At 37.3% G+C, this 19,643-nt stretch overlaps 1 protein-coding gene across 1 annotated transcript in view; it reads left to right on the top strand.

The window, feature by feature from the left end:
- The window catches only part of ZNHIT6 (zinc finger HIT-type containing 6), a 62,155-nt gene that overhangs the window by 7,056 nt on the left and 35,456 nt on the right, over positions 1-19,643 (top strand). Inside the window, exon 5 of the mRNA XM_027615254.2 lies at positions 6,197-6,300. Within this exon, the coding sequence (XP_027471055.2) occupies positions 6,197-6,300 (104 nt within the window). The remainder of the gene's footprint in view (positions 1-6,196; positions 6,301-19,643) is intronic.

Here is a 19,643-nt window from a genome sequence, read left to right as displayed (position 1 = left end):
GTTTGCTTGAAAAAAAGAATATTCTGCAGTTGCTTAATATAGTACTCTATATACCTGTTATAGGTCAGGTTTATTAATTATGTTCAAATTGTTTATATTTACTGACTTTTTTTGTGTATGTGTTTCTTCTGTAACTTTCAAAAAGAAGTATGTTAACATTTCCCAGTAGATAAACAGACCTGTTTGATTTGTTTCCCCTTGTGGTTCAGTTTGTTTTGCTTTATATGTTTTAAGGCTAAATTATTAAATGCCTGCCTCAGGAAATACATCTTCTTGGTGTATTTATCCTTTGGCATTATGAGGTGACCCTCTTTGTCTCTAGCTTTTTGTGTGCTTTGACCAACACTTATAAAGTATTACTTCTATCAGTCTTTGTTTGGTATTTGCATGGTCTCTTTTTTCCTTACTTAAGGCCTTTCTGTGTCCTTATGTTCTGATATTTCCATTTCTTCCATGTGATAGTCTGTAACTTTTAACTAAATCATTAAGTTTATTTACATTTTAATAAAATTACCTATATATTTGACTTTAAATGTGTCGCATTATTTTTGCTATTTGTACCAGTTTTTTTTTTCTTCTTATCTTTTGGACTTTTTTATTTTTAGTTATTTGATTTTTTTCTCTTTATCAGTTTAGAAGTTATACACCCTTTTTCTGTCCTTCCATTGGTTAAGCTAGACATTACAACATGCATGCTTAATTTGCCAGTATCTAAAGTTAAGTAGTACCCGAACCCTGTGCCTAAACAACGCAAAAGACCTTAGAACAGGAGTTGGCAAACTTTTTCTGTAAAGGGTCAAATAGTCAATTTTTTTTCCAGGCCATATGGTCATAAACAACATATAAATGAATGGGTGGGGCTGCATTCCAACATAATTTGTTTATAAAGGTAAGTAGCAGGCAATAACAGTTTACCAGCAGTTACCTTAAATTCCATTTAACGTTATTTGAGAGAGAGCGCGCACAACCAGGGGGAGGAACAAAGGGAGTGGGAGAAGCAGAGTCCCCATTGAGTGTGGAGCCGGACACCAGGCTGGATCATGACCTGAGCCCAAGTCAGACAACCCACTGAGCCACCCAGGCGCCCCTTGAGTTTATCTTTATATAGCCCACTTTCTTTGCTCTTTATTCCTTCTGTCATCATCTTAAATCTTATATCTGAAAGATCACTTTTTTCCTGCTTCAAGTACATCCTTCAGAATTTCCTTTAGAGAGGGTTTGCTCTTTTGCCATGTCTTGGGTTCCTCTGTCGGGTTTTTGGGTTTTTTTGTTTGGTTGGGTTTTTTTGAATTTCTATTTATTTGCCATTCTTCATTTTGAAATGATTTTTCTGTATGGAATTCTGGTTTAGAATTAGTGTTCCAGTGTCTTACGGCTTCCATTGTTATTGTTGCAGTCACCTGGAATTTTAACTGCCCCCCCCCTTTTTTTTTGATAATAAAAAGGGTTGGTTTTTTTTCATTCAATCAGGATCATTTTTATATTTTTTCAGTCAGTATATATTTGAATATATTTAGGTAAAATTTTTTTTTTCAGATTTATTTTTTTTTTAAATTTTGTTTTATTTTATATTAATCACCATACATTACATCATTAGTTTTTGATATAGTGTTCCATGATTCATTGCTTGCGTATAACACCCAGTGCTCCATTCAATACGTGCCCTCTTTAATACCCATCACCACGCTAGCCCATCCCCCACCCCCTCCCCTCTAGAACCCTCAATTTGTTTCTCAGAGTCCATAGTCTCTTATGGTTCGTCTCCCCCTCCGATTTCCCCCCTTTCATTTTTCCCTTCCTACTGTCTTCTTTTTTTTTTTTTTTAACATACAATGTATTATTTGTTTTAGAGGTACAGGTCAGTGATTCATCAGTCTTACACAATTCACAGCGCTCACCCTAGCACATACCCTCCCCAATGTCTATCACCCAGCCACCCCATCCCTCCCACCCCCCACCACTCAGCAACCCTCATTTTGTTTCCTGAGATTAAGAATTCCTCATATCAGTGAGATCATATGATACATGTCTTTCTCTGATTGACTTATTTCGCTTAGCGTAATACCCTCTAGTTCCATCCACGTCGTTGCAAATGGCAAGATTTTGGGGTTTTTTTGATGGCTGCATAGTATTCCATTTGTGTGTGTGTGTGTGTGTGTGTGTGTGTGTGTGTGTATACACACCACACCTTCTTTATCCATTCATCTGTTGATGGACATCTTGGCTCTTTCCATAGTTTGGCTGTTGTGGACACTGCTGCTATAAACACTGGGGTGCATGTACCCCTTTGGATCACTACATTTGTATCTTTGGGGTAAATACCCAGTAGTGCAATTGCTGGGTTGTGGGGTAGCTCTCTTTTCAACTTTGTGAGGAACCTCCGTACTCTTTTCCAGAGTGGCTGCACCAGCTTGCATTCCCACCAACAGTGTAGGAGAGTTCCCCTTTCTCCACATCCCCGCCAACATCTTTGTTTCCTAACTTGTTAATTTTAGCCATTCTGACTGGTGTGAGGTGGTATCTCATTGAGGTTTTGATTTGGATTTCCCTGATGCCGAGCGATGTTGAGCACTTTTTCATGTGTCTGTTGGCCATTTGGATGTCTTCTGTGGAAAAATGTCTGTTCATGTCTTCCACCCATTTCTTGATTGGATTATTCTTTGGGTGTTGAGTTTGATAAGTTCTTTATAGATTTTGGATACTAGTCCTTTATCTGATATGTCATTTGCAAATATCTTCTCCCATTCTGTCGGTTGTCTTTTGGTTTTGTTGACTGTTTCCTTTGCTGTGCAAAAGCTTTTTATTTTGATGAAGTCCCAATAGTTCATTTTTGCCCTTGCTTCCCTTGCCTTTGGCGATGTTTCTAGGAAGAAGTTGCTGCAGCTGAGGTCAAAGAGGTTGCTGCCTGTGTTCTCCTCTAGGATGTTGATGGACTCCTGTCTCACATTTAGGTCTTTCAGCCATTTTGAGTTTGTTTTTGTGTGTGTTGTAAGGAAATGGTCCAGTTTCATTCTTCTGCATGTGGCTGTCCAATTTTCCCAACACCATTTGTTGAAGAGACTGTCTTTTTTCCATTGGACATTCTTTCCTGCTTTGTCGAAGATGAGTTGACCATAGAGTTGAGGGTCCATATCTGGGCTCTCTATTCTGTTCCATTGATCTATGTGTCTGTTTTTGTGCCAGTGCCATACTATACTGTCTTGATGATGACAGCTTTGTAATAGAGCTTGAAGTCTGGAATTGTGATGCCACCAGCTTTGTTTTTCTTTTTCAACATTCCTCTAGCTATTTGGGGTCTTTTCTGATTCCATACAAATTTTGGGATTATTTGTTCCATTTCTTTGAAAAAAGTTGATGGTATTTTGATAGGGATTGCATTGAATGTGTAGATTGCTCGAGGTAGCAATGACATCTTCACAATATTTGTTCTTCCAATCCATGAGCATGGAACGTTTTTCCATTTCTTTGTGTCTTCCTCAGTTTGTTTCATGAGTATTCTATAGTTTTCTGCGTACAGATTCTTTGCCTCTTTGGTTAGATTTAGTCCTAGGTATTTTATGGTTTTGGGTGCAATTGTAAATGGGATCGACGCCTTAATTTCTCTTTCTTCTGTCTTGTTGGTGTATAGAAATGCCACTGATTTCTGTGCTTTGATTTTATATCCTACCACTTTACTGAATTCCTGTATGAGTTCTAGCAGTTTTGGTGTGGAGTCTTTTGGGTTTTCCACATAAAGTATCATATCATCTGCAAAGAGTGAGAGTTTGACCCCTTCTTTGCCTATTTGGATGCCTTTTATTTCTTTTTCTGGTCTGATTGCTGTGGCTAGGTCTTTTAGTACTCTGTTGAATAGCAGTGGTGATAGTGGGCATCCCTGCTGTGTTCCTGACCTTAGGGGGAAAGCTCTCAGTTTTTCCCCATTGAGAATGATATTCGCTGTGGGTTTTTCATCGGTGGCTTTTATGATACTGAAGTATGTACCCTCTATCCCTACACTCTGAAGAGTTTTAATCAAGAAAGGATGCTGTACTTTGTCAAATGCTTTTTCTGTATCTATTGAGAGGATCATATGGTTCTTGTTCTTTCTTTTATTAATGTATTGTATCACATTGATTGATTTACGGATGTTGAACCAACCTTGCAGCCCAGGAATAAGTCCCACTTGGTCTTTAATTGCTTTTAAAATCTTTTAATCTGGCTGCATTTTTTTCTCTTTGGTATTCTGTATTTGTGCTATAATACGAAAATGCAAATTTCTTTTTTTCATCTTAACTTGAGAATTGTTAGATTTCTTGAATCTGTGGCATATCTTCCATCAGTTCTGGGATATTTTCAGCCCATTTCTATTAAAAGATTACCTCTGCCTTATTCCTTCTCTTCTTCTAAAACTACCATTGAAAGTGAGTTAAGTCTTCTCCCCATATCTTACCTACCTTTTAACGTCTCTAATTTTTTAAATCTTTTTTGTCTCTGTAATATATTCTGGAAATGTTCTAGTTTTATTTAGTTCTTTGAAAAAATCTCCTGAGTCAGTTTTTATAGTTTCTCTTCACTGCACGTATTTTCAAGCTGTTATGTTTTTAAATTTTGCAGAGCTGTTCTACAGTCTGTGTATGATCCTTTTAGTGTCTGAATATATGGGGAATTCTCAGTTACCTCTTTTTTCTCTTTCGGTTCTTGCCCACTGACCTTTGTTTTCTTGCATTATTTATGCTTCTTTATTTTTTATTGAATACTCCTTTTTTTTCTTAAATTATTTGTGAGAACTTTTTGAAGAGTAGGACGCAGACCTTCTTTTATTCTGCCAGGTACTGGGGAATATTGCAAATCTGGACCTATCTTAAACCAAGTTGAAAGTTTAAGATTCCCTTGACTACACAAGCAAGGCAAATCATTTCAAATCTTAGCAAGAGCTGGCCCATGGCCACAGGTTCTGATGAATTGTTTTTCCTTTTTCCCCTCTGTTCCAGTCATTCCAATATAAATTTCCTCGCATGCTCTGGGGACAGGGTTTATTTCTGGTTCATCCTTATCTTTATTGCCTAATAGGCATATTCTGTTACTGAGGTTCATTTGAGGAGGAGTTCCTAGAAGATTACAGGATCTTAACTCTAACCCTCTTACTGAGAAGGCTGTTGAAAGGGAAAGCCTATATTTGCCAGAATTTGCAAAAGTGGCTTTTGCTTTTCACTAAATAATGGCTTGTATTTTCCTGGTTTTTTTTTTTTTTCAGCTCTTCAATGCTTTTAAGGTGATTTTTAAATATATTTTATTTCATGTATTTATTTCCTCCATTATCTGTAATGCTTAGATGTTTTCATTGGGAGGATTGGTCCTTATAATCATTGCCATTACTGAAACCAAAGTCCCATGAGTTATAAAATTGCATGTAATTTCTTAAATTATTTCCCTTCTTAATAAATGATAACTGACTCTTCCTTTCCCTTGGCTTATGATTTAATTGTCTAACTCTTTGCATTGCCAATTCTAGATTCCCATTCACTTAACCAAAAACATGCATTTATACTTTGCCATTTGAGAGATCAAGGAAGAAGTCTTGATGATACTACTTCCTTCACTACTCTCTGGAGTTGACTAGTTCAGCTCAGCCAACGCAGATGGTCAGTGGAGTAACACATTTCAGAGCCAGATTATTCACATATCCCATTTTGTATATTCTACAGCAGTGACTTCTTTAAGTTGGGCCTTGTACTAGGCAATGCCATGGTCCCCTCCCGAGTGTGACTACCTGTCTAATAATCAGAGCAGGCATATATACAGCTACGTATGGTATAAACCCTTCAGTAAAAGAAAAGGCACGGTACAGGTAGCCCCTGTGAATTGCCAGATGACCTATATTTTTAAAAATCCCATTACATCCTTCTTTTGGCTTATAGAATGTACGGTTAAAAACACAGGCTCTAGAATTAGATATACCTGAGTATACCCAGGCTCACTCTCTCAGGAAATAGCTATATAATGTTGGCATCTCATTAACTTTCGTTCCTGGATTGGGGGTAGTAATAGTGCCTATCTGATAGTATTGTGAGGATTAAATGAGATACTGCTGTTTAGTGCAGTCTGTGAAACATAAATACCCAATAAATCTTAACTGTTATATTTTGAACATTGTTTTTTCACTTCTGAAACTTAAGGCATTTTAAAATTAGTCTATTTATTTATTTTTGGTTATTAGATGTACTTTATGAAAAATCGTGCCAGAAGACAAGGTATTAACTTAAAGCTTCTACCCAATGGATTCACCAAGAGAAAAGAAAATTCAACATTTTTTGATAAGAAGTAAGTTTCTAACTGCATTCTTAGTATATTGGGTATTCTGATTTGATCAGGAACATCTTTTAAGGTTTGGTTTGCTATAGAGCATAGTTACTCAAAGTGTGGTCTGTAAGCTTTTTGTTATTGGTCTATGCCAAGATAATTGCACAATTTGAAAATAAGCACTTATGGGCACCTGGGTGGCTCAGTTGGTTAAGGAACTGCCTTCGGCTCAGGTCATGATCCTGGAGTCCTGGGATGGAATCCCACATCGGGCTCGAGTCTGCTTCTCCCTCTGACTCTACTCGGGCTCGAGTCTGCTTCTCCCTCTGACTCTACCCCCTCTTGTGCACTCTCTCACTCTTTCTCTCTCAAATAAGTAAATAAAATCTTTAAAAAAAAAAAAAGAAAAGCATTTAGAAACTTAAACCAATTTTACGTCATGTGACTAATAAAAATTTGGGCTTATGGTATGTGTGTGTATATATGTATATCTGAAACCTAAGGTACCGTGGAAGTATTTCAGAGGTTACAAGGACAAAATGGTAAATTAAAGCAGGACCCCTGTACAATTTTTACTGGAGCAATTTGGTTTTTATATCGCTTCCACTTTGGGGTTCCAGTAAGATTCACTTGAAAGCCAATGTTGGAAAAGAGAGGCTTGGAAAACATTTATTCTATAGTAAATCTGTGAGTACGGATAATACAGTAGAGATTAGTCTGCTGCTTTCTGTCAGTGCTAGGTCTAAAAGGTCCCATTAGTACAGAGGAGAACGGGATCCCAAAATACTGTAAGCCCACTAAATTATTAGGTAATACTTTTCAAACGTCAAGATTCTGGATTTAGAGTAAAAAATCCTGAGTGAGTTTTACCTTTTTCAGCCTCGTAGTAACTGCAAGGCCTTCAGCAGATTACTTTCTCTGGGTCTCATCTGTATGATGTGGGGGTTGTAATAGGTAAACTAAGGTTCCCTCCCAGTTCTGTTGCTTCATAAACTGAAAAGGCAAAACCATCAGAATAATCATTATTCCAATAAACTTTCCACCTTTTCAAAAGAAGTTATATTAGAAGATAGTGTTATCCATTTATTTTATATGTTTCAAGACAAGTATTTGTAAAAGTGGTTTTCCTTTTTCTTGGGTAGCTTTCAGAAATAAAGTAGTGTTTTCATTTATCAAATATGAGATGATTCCAGTGTGCATTTTGAAACCGACATATTTAGAAATTGACATAATTTATTTGAAATTTAAGGTAACTGGTTTGTGTCTTCTCAAATATAAAATGTATTCCTGTGTTATGAAGGAAACCATTCAGATTACCATCAGAGCTTAGTTCTTAGTACTAAAAAGCATATACCCTCAAATGTAAAATTTTGGGGTCTCTAGATACATGAATGTATGTAGGAAGTTTTTGTTTTGTTTTGTTTCCAAAAATAAACATTCAGTATATTTCTTTTTTTTTTTTTTAAGATTTTATTTATTTATTTTTTTGACAGAGAGACAGCGAGAGTGGGAACACAAGCAGGGGGAGTGGGAGAGGGAGAAGCAGGCTCCCCACTGAGCAGGGAGCCCAATGTGGGGCTCGATCCCAGGACCCTGGGATCATGACCTGAGCCGAAGGCAGATGCTTAATGACTGAGCCACCCAGGCACCCCTAACTTTCAGTATATTTCTTGGGTTTAGAACCCAAATTTATAGTTGGTTATTTTGGAACACCTCAGATCTCTGAAGTAGCAAATTGGACTCCTTTTACATTATGCCTTTTGCTCATAAATTTATAGTTATTTGGAGTTGGTTTTCTTAAAATTTTTTAGTGTTTTCACATGGGAGATTAGCAGCATAGTTCATAATAGGCTTTATAGTCAATTTCTTTGCTGTTTTCGCATCTGTAAAATGGAGCTGATGATAGTTATTATGTAGAGTTGTGACCTTTTTTTTTTAAGACTATTTATTTGAGATCGGGAGAGAAAGCACACAGGTGCGGGGAGGGGCAATGGGAGAGGGAGAAGAAGACTCCCCACTGAGCAGGGTGACCAGTGCGGGGCTCAGTCCCAGGACCTGGGGATCATGACCTGAGCCAGAGGCAAACGCTTAACTGACTGAGCCACCCAAGCTCCCTGAGTTGTGACCTTTAATGTATTAATTTACCTAATCACTAACTGGAGTGTAGGAAGGAATCAGTGTATGTAGCAACTGTAAAAAATAATATAGCCTCATCATTAAAAAGTTTAAAGGAAAAATAGCACCTATAATTCCATTATGTAGAGATGACCACTGATAACGCTTCATGTTTCCTTCAATCATGTTTTCTTCTTTTTTCCATTAATAAAATAAAACAATATTGAATACATAGGAGTATACAAAGTTACATGACTCTTTTTAAGTTAAACATTACTAAATTTTTATAAATAAAAGAATACTTTTTTCTGCAGCTAGGAGCTCTTTTCTTGTTAATGCAAATCTGTCTTATTTCTAAGTAGTATATTCCAGCTATGGCTGCTGTATTTTAATTTATTTAATTATTCCCATATTCATGAACATTTAGCTTATTTTAGTTTCTAATTATTAGAAATGATGCCATAATAAACATTACATTAAATAATAATTCTTGAAGAAATTGTTTTGTGTGTTTACATGACTTTTTCTGTACAATCAGTCCCTAGAAAGTAGACTTACTGGATCAGAGAATACAGAGATTACATCTAATTATTGGAAAGGGTGAGCTCTTGAATTTTTTTTTTTAAGATGGCCCTGTTTATAGCTCATCTTACTCTGTTCCATACATAGAGAATATTTTCACCAGTCTGTTTATCCTTTAATTTGGTCTTACAACCATTTTTGATGCATTTTAAATAGTTGTAAAAAGTCTCTACAACATAGAGATAGTAAGATGGAGTAGTTAAGAGCAGAAACTGGAGCCAGGCTGCCTATATTCAAATTTATAACCAGCCTCCTCCTAGCTATGTGATACTAAGCTAAACCACCTAACTTCTTTTTGCCTCAGTTTCCTCATCTGTGAAGTGTGACTTTTAATAATAAACTGGGACTAAACCAGTTTTCATTTCCATTTGTAGTATATGAGAATACCCGTTTAAACGTCCCTACCACTGAGTTTTCTCTTTAAAGAAAAAATGTTGCTAATTTGAAAGGTTGAAATGACATTTTTTAAATTTGCTTTTTATTTAATTCTACTGAGATATGGAATATTTAAATGTTTCAGAGTGTAAAGTTTGACTTAATCCAATCCATTATGGTAAGATGATCTTTCATTCATAGGACCGTTTTGGGGGTCAGTTCAGTGAAAAAAAATAATAATAAATTATAAATAATAATAATAATCCAAAATCTATGTAACTAAATTTTCCATATGTTTTGTTGTTAAATTGCCCATTATTATTTTTAAATGAAAATGGTTTTGCTACTAACTGAATTTAAAATGTCTGTATTCAGATGTTAGATGAATAAAGCATTAAGATGAGTTCCCAGTTAGATGAAAGCCATACTGAATATTGAGAATATTGCTAGTTAGTTAATTGATAATCAGCTTGGAAATCTCTTTAGTGTGTCCCAGTATTTTGTTTATTCTTCTTCAGCATTTCCATCAGTGATTTAGATCGTGATTTCTCATCTTGGCCCTGCTGACATTTTGAGCTGGAGAATTCTTTGTTGTGGGGGGCTATTTTGTGCATTTTAGGATGTTTAGTAGCATCCCTGGCCTCTACCCACTAGATGTTGGTAACACACACACACACACACACACACACACACACACACACACACACACACACACACACACACACACACACACACCCCTCTCTACCCACCCGGGGGGCTATTTTGTGCATTTTAGGATGTTTAGTAGCATCCCTGGCCTCTACCCACTAGATGTTGGTAACACACACACACACACACACACACACCCCTCTCTACCCACCCGGGGGGCTATTTTGTGCATTTTAGGATGTTTAGTAGCATCCCTGGCCTCTACCCACTAGATGTTGGTAACACACACACACACACACACACACACACACCCCTCTCTACCCACCCACCCTATTTTGTGCATTTTAGGATGTTTAGTAGCATCCCTGGCCTCTACCCACTAGATGTTGGTAACACACACACACACACACACACACACACACACACACACACACACACACACACACACACACACACACCCCTCTCTACCCACCCACCCACCTTTCTTGTGGCAACAGGAAATGTCCCCGGAGATTACCAGATGTTTCCTGGAGTTGGGGCAAAGGGGAGAGACAAAATTACCCCTACTTGAGAACCAATGATTTAGATTAATACAGAAGACCTACTTCTTGAACTTAATGTATAGTAGAATCAGGATTGCAAAAAATTTCTATTGCTCAAAGGTGGTGTATAAGTAGCAAGATAAATATATAAAGTCCTGAACTTCAGTTGTAGGAGAAAAAAATGGAACAAAATTTAGAAAATTTAGAAGTACCTTCTTTAGGATACCTTTGTTTTCTTAGCCATTCATATGAAAATGACTAGGTTTTAATGATTTTAAGTGTTACTTCATGATTTAGTGTTACTTTATGATTTAGTGTTATTAGATTAGTGTTATTAGTATTAAGATGATTGCTGGAAGGAGGGAAGGGGGGATACTAAATCTTTTCAAAGGATTATTTTCACTTCCCATGCCCCAATATTCTATTTTTAAGAGGTTCATTTTCCGTACTTTTTTTCAACTTTCAAAAGTGATTAATGCTTTGACTCAGATAAACCTGAATTTGAATATTGCCTCTACCAGGGCGCCTGGTTGGTTCAGTTGGTTGGGCGACTGCCTTCGGCTCAGGTCATGATCTCAGGGTCCTGGGATCGAGCCCCACATCGGGCTCCCTGCTCGGCGGGAGGCCTGCTTCTCCCTTTCCCACTCCCCCTGCTTGTGTTCCCTCTCTCACTGTCTCTTTCTGTGTCAAATAAATAAAATCTTTAAAATATATATATATATATTGCCTCTACCATTTAGTACACACTAGGTGATCTTCGGCAAGATTGAATTTACTGTGTTGAGAGGATTAAATGAAATTATACCTAAAGTAGTACCTGGCACTTAGTAAATAATACACAATGACAATTCAAGTCTGCTTTCTCTTATCTGAAATCCTTGGGGATGTGGTAAATTTACTATGTTATATTCACCTCTAGGAGGTCTGGAGCAGCATCACATAATCAAAGGATACTATGTCTACAGTGAAACCTACAAATGTTTACATTATAATGGGTAAATAATGATTGTGAACTGGCTCAGGCAGGTTTTGCTAGCAGAGGAGTTACTGAGAAAACTTTCAATTTCAGATATTTGGGGATTTTACTGTAACTGTTCATATGAGATTTTCGTCCTGGGTACTAAGATGATTGCTGTAACTCCCTCAATATTAAATTGTTCATTTGCTTGTTTAAGCAGCTTGAGTTACAATATAGTCAAAAACTCAAATTGAACTTGTTTAGAAGTAAACGTTCCAATGGTAATTTTTGAACAGAGTGAAGAATTCTTTGTGGGTGTTACCACACATAAATACATGTGAAGTGTGACTACTGCCCCATTGTGCCTGAATTCTCTGTAGACCTATCAGTAGGTTATATAGCAGGCGCAGTGGGTACCTTAGAAGCGAAGGTTCATTGTAAATCCAGGCATCCTTATGGCAGGAGTTTTTGACCAGTATGACTGTAAATCTCTTAAATCTCACATGCAAAATTGTGTGATGCGTGACTTTTTATAAGAATAGGAAGTGTAATTTTCATTTTATAGTCAAAGTGGGGTATAACACTAATCAATCTGTGAGATCAAAAATGTATTCAATAGTGGGGCCACCTGGGTGGCTTGCTCAGTTAAGCGCCTGACTCTTGATTTTGGCTCAGGTCACGATCTCGAGGTCATGAGATCAAGCTCCACGTGGAGTCAGGCTCCATGCTGGGCTGGAGCCTGCTTAAGATTCTCTCTTTCTCACTCCCCTCCCGCCCTCCCCCACTCACTTTCTCTATATATAAAAATAAAATAAAATAAATTTTTTAAATGTATTTAATAGTGATGAATTTTAGAGGACTAGTGAATTTGTAGGAATGTCCTAATGGGTAACTTTAATGAACAAAGAAAAGTTAAGGGATGCTTATATTAAGAATAAATTGAGCCAAAACAATATTGACCTTCTCTTTCAAAAAATAGAGGACCCTGATAAGGAAATGTGTCCAGTAGAAGGCTTCCCTACTTACTTTGGAGCAGATCCCAGACTATTCCTTAAAATAGTGATGCTTTCAGAGGTAACTCCTTTACCTCATCTCTTTGTGAGATGTATAACTTATGTTCACTTTCACCCAATGCTAATCAAAAACTATGGAGGAAATATGAAAGATCTGTATAAAGAAAACCTAAACTCTACTGAATAACTTAAAAGATTAGAACAAATGGAAAAAGGTACCTGTGCTTAGGAGATTCAGTATTATAGAAATAACATTTCTTAATGATGTGATCCTAATCAAAATACTAATTTTGTTTGGTTTTGATTTTGAGAATTTTTTTCTTTTTTGAGAAGAAGGAAAGAGTTTATGACAAAATGACCTAAGTTCATTTTGAAGAATAAACATGGAAGAAGCACCAGGAAAAACCTGAAAAAGAGGAGTAACGAGGCTGGACTCATTAAAATTTATGAAATTCTAGTAAAATTTTTTGGTGTTGACATAGAAATCCACAGGTAGCTTAAATTATAGAAAGTAGATGAAGGCTATTTGGTACTCTAGCATATGACGAAGATAGCACTTCAAATTAATACAGATAATTAATAAATGGGGTTGAGTCAGCTTGCTGTTTATCAGGGAAAAGCTGGAATTTTGACTAGAATTTCAGGTGGATCAAAATCCTAAACTTGAAATAAGAAATACGGGTGTATTTTTATAATCTTGAAGAGAGGAAATACCTCATCCAAAGCCATAAAGGAAAAAAAAATAACTAAACATAAAATTTTTAAAAATGGTATGGTAAAAAAAGACTGTAGTAAGCTCAAAAGACTAATTAGACAAAAAAAATCTTTAGCATATATGACAGTGTTTATGCGCTAATAAGAAAAAAGACTAGTACCTAATTAGGAAAAAGATAGGAATAGATGGTCATAGAAAGTTTTATATATATATATATATCATAGAAAGATATATACATATAAATACATGGCCTATAAGTATATATTGATAATATCTAATGAAGGTCTGGGTTAGCCAGACCAATTTGCTTTTCCATTGTTACTGAGAATATACATTAGTGGTCATTTTAGAATGCAATTTGGTATTATTTCTCAAAATATTACATATGCATACTCAAGTAATTTAGCCCACAAATGTATTCGTACAGTTTACAGAATTACACATATCTATTCCAGCATTAATTTTAATAGTGTAAAAACTGGCAACAACTCAAGTGTCACTACTATGGGACTGAGGTAAATTGATGGTATGTTCCCAAGGTGGAAGTCTAGGTAGCCATGAAACAAAAACAAATTAGATGTGGAAGAATTGTCATGAAATGACATTATGATATGTTCAATGAAAGAGAAAACAGTTTAAACAGTTATCTGAAAGATAGGAAGCTCACTTTTCCTATTGATATAAAATTTGCATGCAGTGAAATGCACAAATCTTAAGTGTACACTTGTTGAGTTTTGACAAATGCATAATACCTTTTTTTGTTGCACTTCACTTTATTGTGCTTTGGAGATACTGTGTTTTTTACAAGTCGAAGTTTTGTGGCAACCCTGCGTCAAGCAGGGCGTTTCGTGCCTCTATGTCACATTATGGTAATAGTCACAGTATTTCACACTTTTTCGTTATTATTTGTCACGGTGATCAGTGATCAGTGATCTTTGATGTTACTATTTTTTTTTTAAAGATTTTATTTACTTATTTGAGAGAGAGAATGAGAGATAGAGAGCACGAGAGGGAAGAGGGTCAGAGGGAGAAGCAGACTCCCTGCTGAGCAGGGAGCCCGATGTGGGACTCGATCCCAGGACTCCAGGATCATGACTTGAGCCGAAGGCAGTCGCTTAACCAATTGAGCCATCCAGGCGCCCTGATGTTACTATTGTAATTGTTTTGGGGTGCCATGAACTGCACTCATATGAGACAGTCAACTTAATTGATAAATGTTGTGTGGGTTCTGACTGTTCCACCGACTGGCCATTACCCATCTTTCTCCCTCTCTTCAGGCCTTCCCTGAAATACAACAGTATTGAAATTGGCCAATTAATAATGCTATAGTGACCTCCTAAGTGTTCAGATGTAAGAGTCTCATGTCTCTTACTTTAAAGCAAAAGCTAGAAATGATTAAGCTTAATGAAGAAGGCATGTCACAGCCAAGATAGGCCTAAAGCTAGGCCTCGTGTGCTGAATAGTTAGCCAAGTTCTGAATGCAAAGGAAAAGTTCTTGAAGGAAATTAGAAGGGCTACTCTAGTGAACACAGGAATGATAAGAAAGCAGAACAGCCTATTGCTGATGTGAAGAAAGCTTAAGTGGTCTGGATAGAAGATAAACCAGTGACAACATTTCTGTAAGCCAAAGCCTAATCCAGATCAAGGCTCTAAATCTTTTCAGTTCTATGAAGGCTGAGAGAAGTGAGGACACTGCAGAAGAAAAGTCTGAAGCTAGCAGAGGTTGGTGTGTGAGGTTTAAGGAAAGAAGCCCTCCCTGCAACATAAAAGTGCAAGGTAAAGTAGCAAGTGCTGATGTAGAAGCTGCAGCAAGTTATCCAGAAGATCTAGCCAATATAATTAGAGGTGATTACACTAAACAACAGATTTTCAGTGCAGACAAAACAGCCTTATATTGGAAGAAAATGCTCTCTAGACTTTTCCTAGCTAGGGAGGAGGTCAATGCCTGGCTTCAAAGCTTCAGGGCCAGGCTGACTATCTTATTAGGGACTAATGCAGCTGGGGAGTTTAAGCTGAAGCCAAGGCTCTTTTACTGGTCCAAAAATCCTAGCATGCTAAATCTACTCAGCTTATGCTCTATAAATGGAACAACAAAACCTGGATAACAGCACATCTGTTTACAACATGGTTTACTGAATATTTTAAGCCCACTGTTGAGAACTACTGTTCAGACAAAAAAGATTTCTTTCAAAATATTGCTCATTGACAATGCATCTGGTCACCCAAGAGCTCTGATGGAGCTGGACAATAAGATGAATGTTTTCATTCCTGCTAACACAGCGTCCATTCTGCAGCCCATGGGTCAGGGAGTCATTTAGACCTTCAGGTCTTACTATTTAAGAAATATATTTCAGGGGCGCCTGGGTGGCTCAGTCAGTCGTTAAGCGTCTGCCTTTGGTTCAGGTCATGATCTCAGGGTCCTGGGATCGAGCCCCGCATCGGGCTCCCTGCTCAGCAGGAGGCCTGCTTCTCCCTCTCCCACTCCCCCTGCTTGTGTTCCCTCTCTCGCTGTGTCTCTCTCTGTCAAATAAATAACTAAAATCTTAAAAAAAAAGATTTCATAAGTCTATAACTGCCATAGATAGTGGTTCCTCTAATGGACCTGGGCAGAGTCCATTGAAAACCTTCTGGAAGGGGTCTCACCATTCTAGATGCCATGATTCATGGGAAAAAATCAAAATAGCAACATTGACAGGTGTGTTTAGAAGTGATATCAGCCCTCATGGAGGATGTTGAGGAGTTTAAGACTTTAATGGAGGCAGTAACTTACAGATGTGGTAGACATAGCAGGAGAACTAGAAGGGGACCCGGAAAATGTGACTGAATGGCTGCTGTCTCCATACTACTTTCACAGATAAGGAGTTGCTTCTTACGGATGAAGAAAGTGGTTTCTTTAGATGGAATCTACTCCGGTGTAGGTGCTCTGAAGATTGTTGAATTGACAACAAAGGATTAAGAATGTTACATAAACTTAGTTGATAAAGCAGTGGTAGGGTTTGAGAGGGTTACCTCAGTTTTGAGAGAAGTTCTGTGGGTAAAGTGCTATCAAACGGCATCACGTGCTACAGAGAAGTCATTTGTGAAAGGAAGAGTCAGTCGATGCAGCCAACTTGATTGTTGTCTTTTAAAAAATTGCCACCCTGATCAGTCAGCAGCCATCAATACTGAGGCAAGACCCTCCCCCAGCAAAAAGATTATGACTCACAGAAATCTCAGATGGTGGTTAGCCTTTTTTTTTTTTAGCAATAAAGTATTTTTTAATTAAGGTATGTACTTTTTTTAGACATAATACTGCACACTTAACAGACTGTAGTATAGTGTAAAAATAACTTTTTATCACTGGGAAACCAAAGAATTCATTTCACCGACTTTGTTGCAGTATTTACTTTCATTACAGTGGTCTGAAACTAAACCCAGGATTATCTCCAGGGTATGCCTGTATCTATTTAACACAGTCCCTATGAATATATAGAATATTACCATCACCCCAGAAAGGTCTTTCCTTATTAGCTCCTCTCCTTGCCAGGGACATCCTGTGATGTCCTGGTGATGAGTTTTTGCCTTATTTAAAATTCCATGTATGGGATCATATAGCTTACCCTCACTTTTGAATGATAGTTTAGCTGAATATGAAATATCTTGATATTTTATTTTAATACTTCTATTCAGTTATTTATTTCCTTGTCTTACATTTTTTGCCACTTTTGAGAACTTTTTTATATAGTATTTTTTTTTTCTTTCACTTGCTTTTCAGATCTTCACTTTTGTCTTTGGAGTTCTACAGTTTCAGTATGATATGGGTCTTCATGTGATTTTTTTTTTAATTTATCTTCCTTGGGATTTGTGCTTTCTGAATATGACAATTCTGGAAATTCTAAGGCATTATTTTAATCTCTTGTTTGTCTTTGTTACATTCGGGGTAATTTATTCAGTTATACAAGTCACTATCTCCTCAGCTATGTCTGATTAATCTTTAGCTCATGCACTGAGTGTTTTTCTGTTTCAGTTTTGTTTTTCATTTCTAGAACTTCTGTGTCTTTCCCAAATCTATCTGCTCTTTTAGATCAAACTGTATTCTTTTCTCATGTTTAAGTTCCCCTTTGTTTAATTTAGAACATTTATTATCTGTGTAAATAATTCCAGTATTAGACGTTCTTGGAAGTCTGTTACTGTTGTGTGCTGTTCCTGCTGACTTTTGATTATGGTGGCTGGTTTCCTTGTTTTTTTCTTCTAAAAAGTAGCTGTGAACGCAAGTTGACATAGAAGGTGGCATGCATTTGCTTATGCCAAGATACTCCATGGCGCCAATTCAGGATCCTCTTTAATTTCTCAGTCTTAAGTTTCTCAGACTATATTAGTAGGAATAATTGGAATCCCAACCAATTTGAGGAAATTACAGTTTTGCATTCTCATTTGAGATCTTTCCCTCCACCCTCTCTACCTTTCTCCCTAGAGCCCGAGCTAAGGTCCACACGTTTCCTAGTTGTCTTCCTTTGCTAGTGGGCAGGATATTTCTGGTTTACACTTTCGCTAGTTTTATGTTGTGATCCTAGTTTGAGGTCTCCAACATATGTGGGCCCAAGATCTTGTCTCCTGTCACCCCGTGGTTGTCGACAAGCCTCTCGGTATCAAAATTGGCAAAGGTTTCCAGAGCAGGTGTTGCTTCAGCATCCCTCCAGGATCTTTAGTTCCTGCTTCCTTCTGGTTCCGGAAGATAGCTCTTACTTGCTGATGAGCTCAATCTGTTTATTTTATTTCTTCAGGATTTCTTAATGTATGCTATCGAGAAGGTTTTCAGATTATCTTTTCTAAAATGTCCTAATTGTTTAAAATAAACACTGGCCCCAGGACAAAGGTAAGGTCAGTAGTGGAAAAGAGATGGATCAGGAAGACATGATAATTACTTGTTCACCTGGCAATTCCATTTCTAGAAATTTATTTGATAGATACAACCATTTAAATGGAAAATGGAATATGTACAAGGATATTGAGTGCAGTGTTGTTTGTAATAGCAAAAGACTGGTGTGACTAAGTTATTTGCCAGTAGTGGATTACTTAAATTATGGCATGTTTTTACAATGGAAAAAGAATGGAATAGGTCTGAATGTACTAATACGGAATGTCTAAGAGAGCCTAAGTCTCTTCTTAGAGTATGAAGATGGTAGAAGTGTGCCCATTATTTAACAACAGTGTGAATTAATAATTGAGCTCCAGTCCTGTTTCAGAAGCTAGCCACTAGATGTCTCTCTTGTAAAGAAATAACCTTTTACAGCTTTGCAATATTACTTTTTTTCCTTCGGATAAAATTACAGCATTCTAATTATATTGCAGTAATATACCCATCTACCTCTTTATTAGTGTCAGTAGCATTTTTTTCCTTTAAGCAGTTATGTGGTGATACACTTCATAAAGCACAGTATTTTATTTACGTGATGACCCTTAAGTAGTATAGGTTTGTCCTTTACTGCAAACTGACTTTAGAAAAGAGCAAAGGAAAAGGAAATGACGGGTATAACAGTTGTGGTCATGGGGGGACAAGTGGATTTTGCAGTGATCTAGTTTGGTGGAAGGATTTCAGAGCAACAACAGGGATTTAGAAAAAACAGTGTGAAAAAGTAGAAACTTACTGGTTCCCCAAACAGGCATTTCCTTATGGGGGCCAAGTAGGCAGTGGTGAGAAAGTTTCTGTGACAGAGCATCACAGAGGTTGTACTTTTCCATAATAGCAATTAGCCAGCATTCATGGAAATGGAAAACACCCTTGGTCATCTTGGGGTCCCCATCCTGGTTCAGTTAGAGACTTCCTTCCGCAGTCCCCGGGTCTACTACTTCTTGATATGCCTCGGGCATCTGTCCCTTTCCACTTACTTCACTGTAACATTTATCAACTGTATTCTCCCATGCAGGCCCACCTTGTCTCACCCTGGACTATTGAGGAACTTCTAAGCACCCTCCCTACCTCAGTCACTCGATACACGGCTGTCCGATACATCTTTATAAAATGTGTTTTTATTGTGATGATCACCTGTTCAAAATCAAGAAGTTCAGTGTAGGTTTAAGGATGGTCTTGTGGTGAGGATATCAGATGCAAAAGGATAAAGTAGTAAATTTAAGACAGTGTATGTAGTTTGGTGTGTCTAGAAACTAGGTTGGGAGTTTGTAAGTGGTAGGGGATGAGGTTGGAGAGAGCCCCACTGGGGCTGGGCTTTACAGGACTTTATATGCCATGCCAGGGAGTTTAGACAGTCATACTTTGAGCAGAAAATGTTTCTGTTGGTATGAGGGACCCATAACTAAATAATGAATTTTCATAGTTTGTCCCCACCTAATTTCCTAATGTATTCAACCGAGTGTACCCAGGCTGGTCACCATGCTTAATCTTAGAATGTTTTCCTCATCCATTATTTTCTAGCCAT

This window comes from Zalophus californianus, chromosome 4, assembly GCF_009762305.2.
Source record: "Zalophus californianus isolate mZalCal1 chromosome 4, mZalCal1.pri.v2, whole genome shotgun sequence".
Taxonomy (NCBI): domain Eukaryota; kingdom Metazoa; phylum Chordata; class Mammalia; order Carnivora; family Otariidae; genus Zalophus; species Zalophus californianus.
This window is presented reverse-complemented; position numbering and strand designations above follow the sequence as displayed.